Source organism: Gorilla gorilla, chromosome 13 (assembly GCF_029281585.2).
Source record: "Gorilla gorilla gorilla isolate KB3781 chromosome 13, NHGRI_mGorGor1-v2.1_pri, whole genome shotgun sequence".
NCBI classification, from domain to species: domain Eukaryota; kingdom Metazoa; phylum Chordata; class Mammalia; order Primates; family Hominidae; genus Gorilla; species Gorilla gorilla.
This window is the reverse complement of record NC_073237.2, coordinates 120,764,843-120,780,154: the sequence shown is the minus strand read 5'-3', so window position 1 is coordinate 120,780,154 and position 15,312 is coordinate 120,764,843. Positions and strand designations below refer to the sequence as shown.

The following is a 15,312-nucleotide window of genomic DNA, read 5'->3' as shown; positions in this document are numbered from 1 at the left end:
ATGGTGGGAGGATTCATTAAACAGATGGGCGTGAAAACAAGTAGCAGCTTTCCTGAGTTCTCTGTTAGGCACTTTTCATGCCAGTGCTGTGCGATGTGGTCCTGCCCTTCAACACTTGATTCTCTCATTTGCTCTTAGGAATGCCGTCTTGGAAGCCGATTTTGCAAAGAGGGGATACAAGCTTCCAAAGGCCCGGAAAACTGGCACGACCATCGCTGGGGTGGTTTATAAGGTAAGCCGGGTTAGGCTAAGAGCAGCAGTGACTGAACCGGCAACAGGAATCAGAACACTTGGCTTCCTGTGTCTCTCCCGGCTCGGTCTGGAAAGGCAAATGCTATAGAATACATCAGGAGACCGTCTTTCAGGAGCGACTGCTTTTGTCAGGTTTTGTGTGCTTCTTAACAGTTTGTGTTCTTTCCTCACTTTGCTGAGGTTTTTTCTTTCTTTCTTTTTTTTTTTTAAACAGGTCAGTTAGCTTCTTAATTACTAGTTTAGGAAGCTGAAGTATGTGATGGGAGATCACGAGATTTGGGGTCAGACAGGTCTGTCTCACCTTTGAACTCTATAATGCTGATTCCAACTTCTGGCAGCTCACTTTCCTTCTCACAGGGACACCTTCAGATGCATCAAATGGAGATAGCTCCTGCCTTAAATTGTTGCAAACGTCAAAAGGGATAATGATTACCTGTGCAACATGTTTTAAAGAAAAGCAACATGTTTTAAAAGGAAATTGATAGTGATGGCTAATTTAATGGAAAGATTCCTGAGTCAATCCAGGTTTTTTCCAGATTAGCTCTGATTTGCAAGGAATTTACCCGACACCTGAGCCTCACTTGAAAATGGGAATAATTCTTACCTACTCAGGATTCAATTAGTAGCATTTACTAAGAAACCTTTTCTTAAATCCTGAAAGCGTAGCACAATATTTTTGCTATGAGTTTTGTCTGGCGTTTTGAGATTAGGGGAGCATGTGGTATGGCCAACATAGTATTCCCTAAAGTAGAATAGAGAGTTGCAGTTGGTTTATATTTGTAAAATTGTTTAAAAACTGGTTTTTTTTTTAATAGGATGGCATAGTTCTTGGAGCAGATACAAGAGCAACTGAAGGGATGGTTGTTGCTGACAAGAACTGTTCAAAAATACACTTCATATCTCCTAATATTTAGTAAGTATTGATTCGTTTGAATAACTCTTATATTTTCAAACATGTCAGGGCTAAAAATTGACCTTCCTGTGCTCCTTACTAAAATCTGTTTTTCAACCTGTATTTTCTATCTCCCTTAAATGGCATTTCCATCCACCTGTTACCTAAGCTAGTAACTTCAAGTCCTCTCTTTGCTTCAGTCTCCAATTGAATTGGTAGCCAGTTTTGCCCTCTCTGTGCCTCTTGAATCCATTCCCTCCTATCCTTTCCTTTGCTAAGGCTCTAGTTTGGATTCTTTTTTCTTTTTCTTTTTTTCAAACATTAACTTGAACCATAGAGGTTCTTTTTTCTTAGCTGGACTATTGCAGTTACCATTTAATTGGCCTCTCTTAGGCATCCTATTGTTCACTCTTCTGCCATATTGGATTTTGTAAAACATAGATCTGATGGCATCCCTTTCTTAAAAAGCTTTTCAAGAGACTTGTCACATTTCCACATGGCTTTTAGGATAAAAATCAAAATTCTGTGGCCTTGCACAGTCTCGTAGAAAGCCTACCCTTCAAGCGTCTTTTTCAGTTGCCATCACCCTGTGCTCCAGTTACGTCTGAACTGTCCCTATTTCCCTCATCTCCAAGCTATTCTACTGTGGCTTATGTGAGATTCTATTTAGAAACTCTGCCTTCTCTGCTTGTACAGTGTTTTTATTCCAGCTCATATATAACCTTTTACTTTTTTTTAAACATTTTTTTCGTTCTTTTTTTTTTTTTGGGAGAGATGCGGTCTCACTATGTTGCCCTGGCTGATCTTGATCTTCTGGCCTCAAGTGATCCTCCCGCCTGGGTCTCACAAAGTGCTGGGATTACAGGCATGAGCCGTCATGCCCAGCCTGAAACCTTTTCTTAATGATCAGAATCAATTACCTTCTCCTCCGGTTTCCCATAGGGTTTTGTACCTATGCTATTACTGTGTATTAAATTATGTGTTATAATTTTTGTCTTCTTGTGTATCTTGCACTCAACTTTGAGCACAAGGCCTCTCATATTTTCTTTATTCCCAGTGCTTAGTGTAATTACTGGTATCTGATAGTAAATACTTGGTAGATGTTGAATTGCAAGAGTTAACACACCTTGCACTTCTGTACAACTTGGATGTATTTGTAGCATTAATGAAATGCACACTCTGTTATCACAGAAACCAGTAATTTCATGTGTTCCATTGGGCCATAGATAATGTATTTGCATATAACTAGATGCATATTCTCAATTTTCTGTTTATTTAAGGTTGACTAAACAGAGAAGTTACAGCATAGATATACTCAAAAACATCTCTCTGTGTAGCTGAACTTCATGGAAGTTATCCAAGAACCCACTACTTCTAATTGAGCCCTCTGGTAATTGGATTTCAGCTAAGTTTCTAATTGGATTTTTCAGTTGTTGTGGTGCTGGGACAGCTGCAGACACAGACATGACAACCCAGCTCATTTCTTCCAACCTGGAGCTCCACTCCCTCTCCACTGGCCGTCTTCCCAGAGTTGTAACAGCCAATCGGATGCTGAAGCAGATGCTTTTCAGGTAAGTTTCCAGAATGGGGATTCCTATTAGTATCTTCTTCTCATATCTTAGATTTTTTTTCAGCCAAGAGAAGCCTGGAAAGTAGCAAAAACACATTCAGAAGTACACACTTTGTTCCGGAAATCAGTTGTTATATTAAAGAGCCATTTTAAATGGTTTTTGATAGTGCATTTGAATTTCTGGGGCCTGATTTTTTTCATGAGTAAATCACATGTCACCAGTTGAGTCATTTCCTGGAGCATAGGGATATTACTGGATAAGAGAAACTTTTTTGTTCACAGTGAGAAAGTTATAGCTGGAGGAACTATGAATTTGTCTTGTGAAACTACTCTCTCCTCCCCATAAACACAAACCCAAATGATTGTCTCTCCTTCCCCCCACCCACTCCCTTTAGGGGCAAAATAACAGTGAATGAAAAGTGATATTTATAATTGGCTGTCAGTGGGTATGATAATATTAATATTAACCAACCTTTATCTACCTCTTACTCTGTTCCAGGACCTATGTTAAAGCGCTTTATGCACGATCTCATCCTTTTAACTCTGAGATAGGGACTATTAGCGTCTCCTATTTGTAAGTGAAGAAATTGAGGTTTAAAGAGGTGCAGTAGCTTGCCTGACCTGACCTTCATTCTCTGCTGACTCACAGCTCATATTAGTAGTTTTGTTTCTCTTTCTCCTTTAATAATTGCGTCATTACTTTATGTTTGTATGGGTCTTGGCAGTTTTCAAAGTGCGTTTTCTCATTTGCTTCTCATAAGAGAGGCAGTGATTATAGGAGAAGTAGCCTGGGTATTTAGTCTTGGATTGGAATACTGGCTTCTCCTTTTGGGACTTGCCTTACCTTTAACAAATTCTTTGCCTTTTTCCTTCTGTGTAGAATGGATATCATAATACCTGCCCCTAGCGGGGTGGTTGTGAGAATTAAAGGGGAGCACGGATAGACAGTAAAGATTTTAAACTGGTGGCTCATAGGCCATCAGCTTGTAGGGAAATTTGTTTGGGTCATATGGCTTTTTTTTTTTTTTTTTTTAAATAGTGGCTAACAATTATAAATGGGGAGATTTGAATTAAAAGTCTAGATTTTGGCTTGGCACGGTGGCACACGCCTGTAATCCCAGCACTTTGGGAGGCCAAGGTTGGCGGATCACCTGAGGTACGGAGTTCGAGACCAGCCTGGCCAACATGGTGAAACGTCTCTACTAAAAGTACAAAAATAGCCGGGCATGGTGGCGCTCGCCTGTAATCCCAGCTACTTGGGAGGCTGAGACAGGAGAGTTGCTTGAACCTGGAAGGCGGAGGTTGCAGTGAGCCAAGATCACGCCACTGCACTCTAGCCTGGGTGGCAGAAGAAGACTCCGTCTCAAAAAAAAAAGAAGTCTAGATTTCTGTCTTTTGAAAACAGTGGAAACATGTGGCCGTAATCTTCGGGAACTCATTGGTGGTTGTTGCCTTAGAAGTAGGAGTGGGTGCTCTGTCACTTTCTCTGCCTGGCTCACTTCACTGTTCCCTTCAGGGCCCTGGCCTTCCTGATAATTTGCGGGTCCTCATCTATGTGTCTAGCATGGCCTGTGGGTTTTCAGTAGTGTATATGAGGTTGTAGCAAGGCCAGTAGTATAGTTCCCATTTTACAAATGAGACCAAAGCCTAGAGTCATGTGGATAGGAAGCCTAGTCTATCCAATTGCTGCTTTATGTTTGTGTACGTATCATTGTTCTAATCCAGGAGAATTATTGCCAGCCATATTCTTCCAGTACAGTGAGTAGAACTTGTTAAAGCACATCTATTGATCAGATTTCTGAAAAGATTTGTGGATTTTAATTTTAAATATAAAGCTCCCTCTGGTGGCTTGCTTGGTACATTATATATAAGGCTTTTTTGAAAACTTTTTTTCTACACAATGTGTCTATGTAGTAAAGGCAATTTTTAAGCTTGTAAAATTGCTGCAAATAGGATGTTTCAAGATTCTTTGTAATGTCATTTAAAACAATTAGCAAAAAAATCTAGCAGATGTTTCTGTTAATCACTTTAGAATGTTTTAAGAATCCTAACGTCTCGGCTGGGCGCGGTGGCTCATGCCTGTAATCTCAGCACTTTGGGGGGCCGAGGCAGGCAGATCACGAGGTCAGGAGATTGAGACCATCCTGGCTAACATGGTGAAACCCCATCTCTACTAAAATTACAAAAAATTAGCCAGGCGTGGTGGCGGGCGCCTGTAGTCCTAGCTACAGGAGAATGGCATGAACCCGGGAGGTGGAGCTTGGCAGTGAGCCGAGATTGTGCCACTGTACTCCAGCCTGGGTGAAAGTGCGAGACTCCGTCTCAAAAAAAAAAAAAAAAAATTCTAAATTCTCTTTTTTCAGTGTTTTGTCATTTTTTAGTTCAAGATACTTTGTAAAAGTTAAATTTTATCAAAATTTGAGGAACATTTAAAAATATAAACCAGCATAATTATAGTCTTTTATGTCCTCTTAACATTTTTGGTGAGTTACATAAAATGAGAGTGGTATAAGGAAAGAGTTTAGGATTTGATTTTAGAACTTTGGTTCATCTCCCACCTACAGCACTGACTGTCGTATAAATTTGGGTGATTGTTTCTCAATAAAATGAGGATAATAGTTTCTGTCTGTCTGACTTTTGAGGAGGACAGGAATAAAGAAGCTAGGCTCTGACCTTGCATACTACAGAGCCTACTGCGTAGTTAGAGCCCCGTAAAATTCAGTCTGAAAAAGAGTACAAGGTGTTCTTGGTACTGCTGTACTTTCTTTTTTCTGAACAGCCCATTTCCTTGTATGTGAGTCAGTGAGAAAATAAGGTTTGATAAGCAGAAGTGATGTCTTTTCCCTTACTTAAGCACTGCCTTTATCTCACACCTATCCTGGCTAGATGTAGTTGATGTAAGTAATGCTTGTTCTGTGAGCATGGAACCTCCTTGTTGAGTTTCATAAGAATGTTAGTGAAATGCTGTTCTGTGTTCTAGAAACTATTACTTGAATACGTAGAGGCTCTTATATTGTAACTTTTTTTCTTATAAACATAATGTACATTTATTGTAGGAAATTTAGAAAATACTGAAAAGCCCAAAGAACAAAATGAAAATTTTGCCATTCAGGGAGCATCACTCTTGGTTTGGTGTATGTTATTCCAGTCTTCTGTCTTTTAAGTTCTTCCCTTCCTCTCTTCCTTTTATATTGCTAGTACATGTTCATGGTAAAAACAAAACAAAGCTGGAAGATGTGAACAAAAAGAATGTAAAAAACTACCTGGATTCCTGCCACCCACAAGCAGTTAGTGCTAAGAGATTGTTACACACCCTTCAAGGTTTTAAAAATAAGTTCAGTAATATTTAAAAAATGGGATTATAGTTGTACTGACTATTTATAGTATAGCCTAGTCTTTTCACCTAACAGTGCGTCTTGAATGGGTTCTATACTAGGGCATTTCAAAATGAAAATAACTGTTTTTAAAATTATAAAAATAATATAATTGTAAAAAACGTAGACACTAGAAACCTGGATAGAAGGAAGTAAATGCCACCTGATGTTCTGCCACTTAGACACATACACTGTAAATTTTTGAAGATCTGTTTTTTCATACCTTTTGTTCTAGATATATATCCTTGTATGTGTTGTTTTGTAATTTCCCTTGTTTACATAATAGTGTGTTACAAATATTGTTCCTGTCCGTAGATGAGTTTTTCTCTTGAGCCCATAGAGAAGTTCTGAATACTTGTAACTCTCCTGAAATCAGAAAAAATGTTTGTGTGTACTCTTATGGGGGAAAATTTCCACAATTTTAATCAATTTTTAAGAGGGCTCTGTGACCCATAAAAGCTTAAGAACCATTAATCATTATCATAATTTTTGGTGGTGTCATAGTATCCGTTTTGTGGCTATGTTACAACTTAACCAGTTTTTAAACATTAATGATATTGCCCATTTTAAGGTATTTAAGGTATTATTAGGTATTCTATGAACCTTTGGAACATAGAAGCCTTGGGTACTCATGTGATTTAATTCCTTAGCCTGTATTCTAGAATAAATGCACATTTATTTACTTTTGCAGATTTAACATTTTGAGAGATGTTGTCAGAGCTCTCCCTTGACAAACGTTGTACTACCATCAGTAGCGCAGGAGAAAATGCAGCATGGTTGTTAAATTTTATTTTAGTTTAGATAGGGTCTCTTTCTGTTGCCCAGGCTGGAGTGCAGTGGCATGATCATGGCTCACTTAAAGGCAGTGCATGGTGGATGACTTGAGCCTTAAAATTCTAGGCTCAAGTCATCTGCTCGCCTCAGCCTCCTGAGTAGCTGGGACTAAAGGCCCATGCCACCATGTTTGTCTAATTTTTTGTTGTGTTTGTTTTTTTAAACTTTTTGTAGACGATGTCTCACTATGTTGCTTAGGCTGGTCTCAAACTCCTGGCCTCAAGTAATCCTCCTACCATGACCTCCCTAGGTTTTGGGATTACAGGTGTGAGCCACCACACTTGGCTTAGCATGATTTTTAATGATTGTGTGATGTTCTGTTGTACAGTTGGATCAGTTTAGCCATTTCTCCCTGGCTGTTTCCACTTTTTTAATCATCATAAACAATGCTGTTGTAAACATCCTTGTGCATTCATTTCTGTACATTTGTCTGTTTATATCCTTACAATAGAGTCCTGGTAGTAGAATTTGTGGATCAATAAATTATTAAAATTTTAATGACTTCAATAATTTGCCAAAACATCTTGATTATTTTAAAGGCATCTAACAGTTGATATTTTAGCTTAGAAGACAAGTAGCTGATTATTATTAACTTTATTTAAACACCCTGTTCAGTAGACAGTTGGCATAGTGGAATAGGCACTGGACTAGTTGGGGGTGGTGGGACTGGCGATTGTGGTGATTGTGGCAGCCCTTGGCCCTCGTCTGACCCTGCTGCTAACTCACACGTGTGGCCTTGGACCAGTTTCTTCCCTTGTCTGGGGCTCTATTCTCTTTTTAGGCTACTTCTAAAATCTTTTCCTAGGAAGTTTTTGAAGTTTTTACTTATAAATGGAAGGTTCTTTTTGAAATAACAATTTGGTAATCAAGGAACAGGGCAAGTATTGGACCACTGTTCTGTTTACTTAGAGCACTTCTGGATGTGTGGCTGTGTCTCAGACAGTCTAAAAGTTATGACTTTGGTTCTCATGTTAATTTATTTGTATTTTAGTGATTACATCATTTGGCAAATGCAGTATGTGTCAGTTTTGTTTTCCTTCCCAAAGAGCTAAAGCCTCACAGTGGAGAACTTTAAATCCAGCATGTTTATCTAGCACAGCTAGATAAATTGAGAGCAATTTATGTTGACGAATGTAGATCTAATTCTTCTTGTGATTTTTTTTAATTTTTTTATTTTTTGAGACTAAATGTCACTCTGTTGCCCAGGCTGGAGTGCAGTGATGTGACCTCGGCTCACTGCAACCTTGGCCACCCAGGTTCAAGCGATTCTCATGCCTCAGCCTCCCACATTAGGAGTAACATTGGCCTCCTAATGTTAAAAAGCTGTACCAAATACAGGGAAAGGAATCTATAGAAATGGAAAAAAAGGGTCCAAAGGAACAAATATGTGCACAATGAAGTGGAGATGGTGTGGGTGGAAAATATATTCCTGTGATGTTCCTGAGGAAGTGTAAGTTTACCCTGTGTGTAGTAGCAGTGGTTTCTTAGGCTATCATGGAGTTATTTTAATATTCACTTTCCTGAATGATGAAATACTTTTTTTTTGATACAAGTTCATATATGTAATTATAATATGGGTTAATTCAAAGGCAGAGGTGTTTCAACATGAGCCATTTTTCTGTTTGGGCTGTGGTGAGGTTGATACTTTTTTTTTTGTTTTTTTTGAGACAACTCTTGCTCTGTCCTGGCTGGAGTGCAGTGGCGTGTACATGGCTCACTGCAACCTCTGCCTCCCAGGCTCAAGGGATCCTCTCACCTTAGCCTCCCAAGTATCTGGGACTACAGGTACATGCCACCACGCCTTGCTAATTTTTTGTATTTTTTGTAGACAGGGTCTCGCCATATTGCCCAGGCTGGTCTTGAACTCCTGGACTCAAGTGATTTGCCCACCTCGGCCTCCTAAAGTGCTGGGATTATAGGTGTGAGCCACCATGCCTGGCCTTTGTGGCCAGGTTGATAATTTGAACAGTGGAACAGCTGAGCTTAGCACCTCCTCATTGTTAACTGTGGAGGTAGCTTATGTGCTGATCACAGAGAGGTGTGATGGGAAAAGTGCTGATAATCTTTGGAGTCAGTCCAATTTGGTTCTGAGACCGGGCAAGTTCTTAATGTCTCTGGGTTGGTTTTCTCTTTTCTAAAATGGGAATGATAATGTTGTCTTTTAAAGGGGACTGTGGGCTGGGTGTGGTGGCTCACACCTGTAATCCCAGCACTTTGGGAGGCCAAGGTGGGAGGATTGCTTGAGTCCAGGAGTTTGAGACTAGCCTGGGCAATTTGGCGAGACCCCATCTCTCCAAAAAAAATACAAAAATTAGCCAGGTGTGGTGGTGCACACCTGTAGTCCCAGCTACTCAGGAGGCTGAGGTGGGAGGATTGCTTGAGCCTGGGGAGGTTGAGGCTGCAGTGAGCCATGATAATACCACTGTACTGCAGCCTGGGTGACAGAGTGAGACCCTGTCTCAAAAAAATAATAATAATGGGGGCTGTGAGGCTGAGCTGAAATGAGGTGTGTGGAGTGCCTCACATAATTTATAGTTTATACTGGCTGACAGTAGTTGTTCATCTAATGTTCCCTTCCCTTTTTTGTTCCCATCAAAACAATAACCCCTTAATGAAACAGTCTTAAGGAAAACTTTTTGTTATCTGACTTCTCATGCAACTTTTGGCTAAATTACAGTGATGCTTTGTGGACTCATGTTTTTTTTCTTATGCATACTCTGATCACCAGGTATCAAGGTTACATTGGTGCAGCCCTAGTTTTAGGGGGAGTAGATGTTACTGGACCTCACCTCTACAGCATCTATCCTCATGGATCAACTGATAAGTTGCCTTATGTCACCATGGGTGAGTGTAACGTTTTCCTGATGTTTAAGAGTACTCTTACTTACCAAGATGGTCTCTTGAAGAGCTGGTCTGTTTTCTCTTAGAAGAGGAGGCGCAATACAATGCTTTGATTCATTCAGCAAATATATACTGAGTTCATACTATAGATTAGGCCATGTTCTAGGTGCTTGCTATATAGCAGTCAACACAATTCTGATAGTGATTCCTGCTCTCGAGGATTTTGTATTTTAGTGAGGGTAAATAGACAATAAACAACTGTGAGAAGTATATTTATAATACACAGGTATTCTAAATTAATACACAGGTATTATAAATATATATAAATATAATACACAGGTTATACAACCTGTGTATTATGAATATATTTTTTATAGTCTGAAATCTGAAAAGCTCCAAAATCCTAAAGTTTTTGAGTGCTAACATGATACTCATTGTAACATTTTTATTTTTATTATTTTTTCTTTTTTGAGATGGAGTTTTGCTCTGTTGCCCAGGCTGGAGTGCAGTGGCATGATCTCGGCTCACTGCAACCTCTGTCTCCCGGGTTCAAGTGATTCTTCTGCCTCAGCCTCCCAAGTAGCTGGAATGATAGGCACACGCCACCATGCCCGGCTAATTTTTTGTAGTTTTAGTAGAGATGGGGTTTCACCATGTTGGCCAGGCTGGTGTCAAACTCCTGACCTCAAGTAATCTGCCCACCTCGGCCTCCCAAAATGCTTGGATGGATTATAGGCATGAGCCACTCTGCCCAGCCTCATTGGAGCATTTTTGATTCTGGATTTTTGGATTAGGGATGCTGAATTGGGTGAGTATAATGTAGATATTCCAAAACCTGAAATCTGAAACACTTCTGGTCCCTGGCATTTTGGATAAGGGCTACTCAGCCTGTATTAGAAAGTGATACTAAGAAAAAAAGTAATACAGATGGTATTGTACTATAGTTACACAAGATACTATCTTTGAGAGAAACTGAGTCAACTTCATATGGAAATGCTCTATTTTTTACATCTGCATATGAATTTGCAATGATCGTAAAGCAAAAAATTAAATTCACACATGATAAGGGGACTTGGGAGTTGTGGGCAGGGGCTGGGGTGGAGGCAGATGGCAGTGTTACATAGAAAGATCAGGGCCAGGCACGGTGGCTCATGCCTGTAATATAGTGCTTTAGGAGCTTGAGGTGGGAGGGTTGCTTGAGGCCAGGAGTTTAAGACCAGCCTAGGCAACATAGCAAGACCCGGTCTGTGCCATATATATATATAAGCTGAGTGTGGTGGTGTGTGCCTGTAGTCCCAGTTGCTCAGGAGCCTGAGGCAGAAGCATTGTATGAGCCCAGGAGTTTGAGGTTGCAATGAGCTGTGATCAAGCCATTGTACTACATCTTGGGCAATAGAGTGAGACCCTGTCTGTTTAAAAAAAAAAAAAAAAATGTCAGGACAGGTCTTAATGAAGAAGGTGAGATTTGAGTAGAATTCTAGAGTAGAAGCCTTACATTGAAACTTGGCAGGCACATTTTGACCTAGAGGAGTGATTGTGGTCCTTCTTTACTACTTAATCTCTGAGGGACTGGGGTATTTGATTTCTGTCTGAACCTCAATTTCCTTACCTGTGAAGTGGTATTGGTAATACCTACCACACCAAGTTGTAATGGTTGGAAATAATGTATATAAAGCATGTGCTCCAATGCCTGGCTTGTAAATAGTAGTTATTTTTTTGCCCCCCTCTCTTCCTCATTTGCTAACCAGCTTTTTGCATTTATGTTTTAGCTCTAGCTGCTAGATTAGGAGATTTTTTGACAGGTTCTCACTCTGCTGCACAGGCTGGAGTACAGTGGTGCAATCACAGCTCACTGCCACCTCGACTTCCCCGGGCTCAGGTGATCCACCCACCGCAGCCTCCTGAGTAGCTGTGACTACAGCCATATTCTGCCACACCCATCTAATTTTTGTATTTTTTGTAGAGATGGGATTTTGCCATGTTACCCAGGTTGGTCTCGAACTCCTGGGCTCAGGTGATCTGCCTGCTCCAGCCTCCCAAAGTGCTGGGATTACAGGTGGCTGATAATTTTTTTTTTTTTTAATGACTGCAAAAAATAGTGATAAAATTATATTTAGAAGAATTGGGATTTTCAAGTTCTAACATTTACATTATTGCTTCTGGGTCAAATTGCATAGGTCCAGAAATTCGAACAGGTTGTGTGTATCGTGTAGCTGGTGTTTTTCCAGCTGTCATTTACCTCTTAATATTTTCTGTCTTGGTGTCTTGGCTCCACATCTAGGAAAACTGCTGCCTTGAGTAGTTTGGAAATTGCCAATTTGAGACTTTGCTATGCCATTGTGTTGTTATCTAGCCTCTTACAAGGTTTTTGTATAACAGATGTTCACTGTTTGTTGGGGAGAATGATTTACCCCCAGATACTATACAGATGTATCTTTACAGTTATTCTAAAATGAAGATACTTATGATAATTTTAGAATTGTTCTGAATTGCTTTATTCAAAGGTATTAGGTATCTCCATCAAAGTATTGCTTTTATTTCTCCCCATCTGATACCTTTAAATGGTGGTAAAGGTGGAATAACCTTTTCTATTAAGTAGTTTTTATTTTTTCTTTTTTTTACTTAAATTTCAGACTTGCAGAAAAGTAACAGTAACGTTCAACAAACACTGATCTGTCCTTTACTCAGATGTGTCAGTTGTTAGCATTTTGACACGTGTTCTGCCTCTCACACACACATTGTTATTCCTATCATTGTTTCGTGTGCATGGGGAACCATTTGAGGGTAAATAGCAGGCACCACAACCTTTCACCTCTGAATCCTTCAAGATGTTCTCTTCTATCACCTTGATAAAGTCATCAAATTTAAGAAGTTTGACATTGGTACAAAGCAGCTTCATTTGTAAAATGGGAAAATTGGTTTCTCTTGCCAGTGAACTGTGGTCATTTGTGTCATGAGCATAAAGCTGAATTAGGAAAAGTTGTTGAAAGTGAGTAGGTAAACAGCTTTGTGTCTGCCCATTTCACTTCTGCCGCCCAACTTTGTGCTTTTTCCGGGCCAAGAGTGACCTCCTGTCTGTCCAAGTCTCATTTGAGTTCCGGGTGATGGGTCCTACAGCTCTTGAGTTTATAGAAGAATTCTATTTAGAAACAACTGACTCCACACAGACTGGTTTTGCTGCCCTAAAATGCCAGATTAAGGAGAATGAGACATCAGTAACATCTGATTTTAATACCCAAGTAAATTGTTACTTTGAGGTCTTGTTTGTTCCTCCACTCATTTATCAGCTTTTTTTTTTTTTTTTGAGACTGAGTCTCGCACTGTCACCCGGTCTGGTGTGCAGTGGCATGATCTCTGCTCACTGCAACCCCTGCTTCCCGGTTCAAGTGATTCTCCTGCCTCAGCCTCCCGAGTAGCTGGGACTATAGGCATGCACCACCATGCTCAGCTAATTTTTGTATTTTTAGTAGAGAGGGGATTTCACTGTGTTGGCCAGGCTGATATGGAACTCCTGACCTCGTGATCTGCCGGCCTCTGCCTCCCAAAGTGCTAGGATTACAGGTGTGAGCCACTGCACCCGGCCTCATCAGCTCTTTAGTGAGTGCCTTCTGTGTAAAGGCACTATAGCAGGCAGCACAGATAGAAGTGAATATCAGGGTCTTTGTCCTCAGATACTCAGTCTAATGGGGGAGACAGATGTACACACTGACGAGGGCAGGAGGGGACCCAAGGGAGAAAGGGTCACTTCCAAGCTGGGATAATTCAGGAAGAACTTCACTTGAGCCGAGTCTTTTTTTTTTTTTTTTTTTTTTGAGACGGAGTCTGGCTCTGTCGCCCAGGCTGGAGTGCAGTGGCGCAATCTCGGCTCACTGCAAGCTCCGCCTCCCGGGTTCACGCCATTCTCCTGCCTCAGCCTCCCACGTAGCTGGGACTACAGGCGCCCGCCACTACACCCGGCTAATTTTTTTTTGTATTTTTAGTAGAGACGGGGTTTCACCGTGTTAGCCAGGATGGTCTCGATCTCCTGACCTCATGATCCGCCCGCCTCGGCCTCCCAAAGTGCTGGGATTACAGGCGTGAGCCACCGCGCCCGGCCCTGAGCCGAGTCTTAGAAGGAGGATTGGATCTCTTCATTCATTTGTCTGATGTGTATTTAGCATCACTAGTGCTGAGCACTTTGCTAGGAGCTGGGAAGATAGTGGTTAACACAGTGTCTGCCTCAGAGCCTATAGTCTTGTGAGGGAGACAGGTATTAGACAGGTAAATTCACGTGAACCTAGAAGAATGCATTGTGATAAGTGCCCCAGAGGAAAAGAACAGTCATTAGAGAGGATAATAGGAAGGAGTGTGTGGCTGGTGGGTGTTTGGGAAGTCCTTTCTGAGCAAGTGACATTCAAGCATTTTCTACTGAACATAATTTATGAACATGACAGAACATTCAAGTGGGACAAAGAACTATAAGAAAAGTCTCCTTCACATCCCTCCAGAGTAACCACTGTTAAGAATTGTTTGTATTTTTTTCCAGAAAATGTGTTATGATACACTTTCACATATCTCCTTCTCTGTCATCTAGTTACCCCTTTAAAAAAAAACACACAAATGAGCTCATGCTATACATAATATTCTTCCCTTACTATTAACTTGTTTTGAAGAAGTGTTTATATCAGCTTACGTGGGCCTATAGAATTTCTGTAATAATAGCAAGCTGTACAGAATTGTATTATGTGGCTACACCATGCTTGCTGACCCATTCTTCTTCTGATGAATATCTTGTTTTTCATATTTTGGTAACAAATGTGTCTTGGTCTACTTGTATAAATACGTACTTCATTTAGATAAATTCTTAGCAGTGGAATTTCTGGATTAAGGTGTACACATGTTTCGGCCAGAATTCTCTGTTGCAAGCAGTTGAGTCACTGGATGATTTAAGGAAGAGAGGGATTTTTGAGAAAAGTGTAGCAGGTGGCTCACAACGTAGTTGGGAGGGCAAGAACTGGGTTTGGGGCCAAGAACAGTGTCTCAGTCTATGCTCCGGGCACAGCCAGTGCCGGACCCTGGCTGCCGCAGAACTGAGCCTTCCTGCCATCCCTTCCACCACCAGAGAGTTCCTCATGGGGAAGGTGGGTGCTTCTGATTGGTGAAGCTCAGCTTCAGCTCAGATGGCAGTGGAATTCTCCGGACAGAGGCAGGAAAGACAGCTGCTGGGCAGCCCAGAAAAGGGACAGTGCATTTTACCTTTTGAGAGCTATTGCCAAATTGCTGTCCAAAAAGCTGGCACAAGTTTATACTCCCCCTAAGAATACAAGGACGCTTGTCTCCCACCACCTCACGGATGCTGAGTATTTTTGCCAGTCTGATGGGTGAAAGTGGGAAGAAAGAACACTTAAATAACGCCTGAGGGATGAGTAGGAATTTGCAATGCACCCCTTACCCCCGAGGGATAGACCTCAGGCCTGTGGTGCACAAGGGCTCCGTGTGGTTAAGCACTGAAAGGCCAGAGTTTGCTGCATGGGTGCGGCAGGAGCAGTGAGTGGGGGTGGGGCAAGGGA

General features: G+C 41.0%; 1 protein-coding gene across 1 annotated transcript in view; it reads left to right on the top strand.

The window, feature by feature from the left end:
• PSMB7 (proteasome 20S subunit beta 7) overlaps positions 1–15,312 on the top strand; it is a 62,812-nt gene that overhangs the window by 943 nt on the left and 46,557 nt on the right. The window contains exons 2-5 of the mRNA XM_004048591.4: positions 139–232; positions 1,068–1,165; positions 2,575–2,715; positions 9,651–9,766. Coding sequence (XP_004048639.1) covers positions 139–232; positions 1,068–1,165; positions 2,575–2,715; positions 9,651–9,766 — 449 coding nt within the window. The remainder of the gene's footprint in view (positions 1–138; positions 233–1,067; positions 1,166–2,574; positions 2,716–9,650; positions 9,767–15,312) is intronic.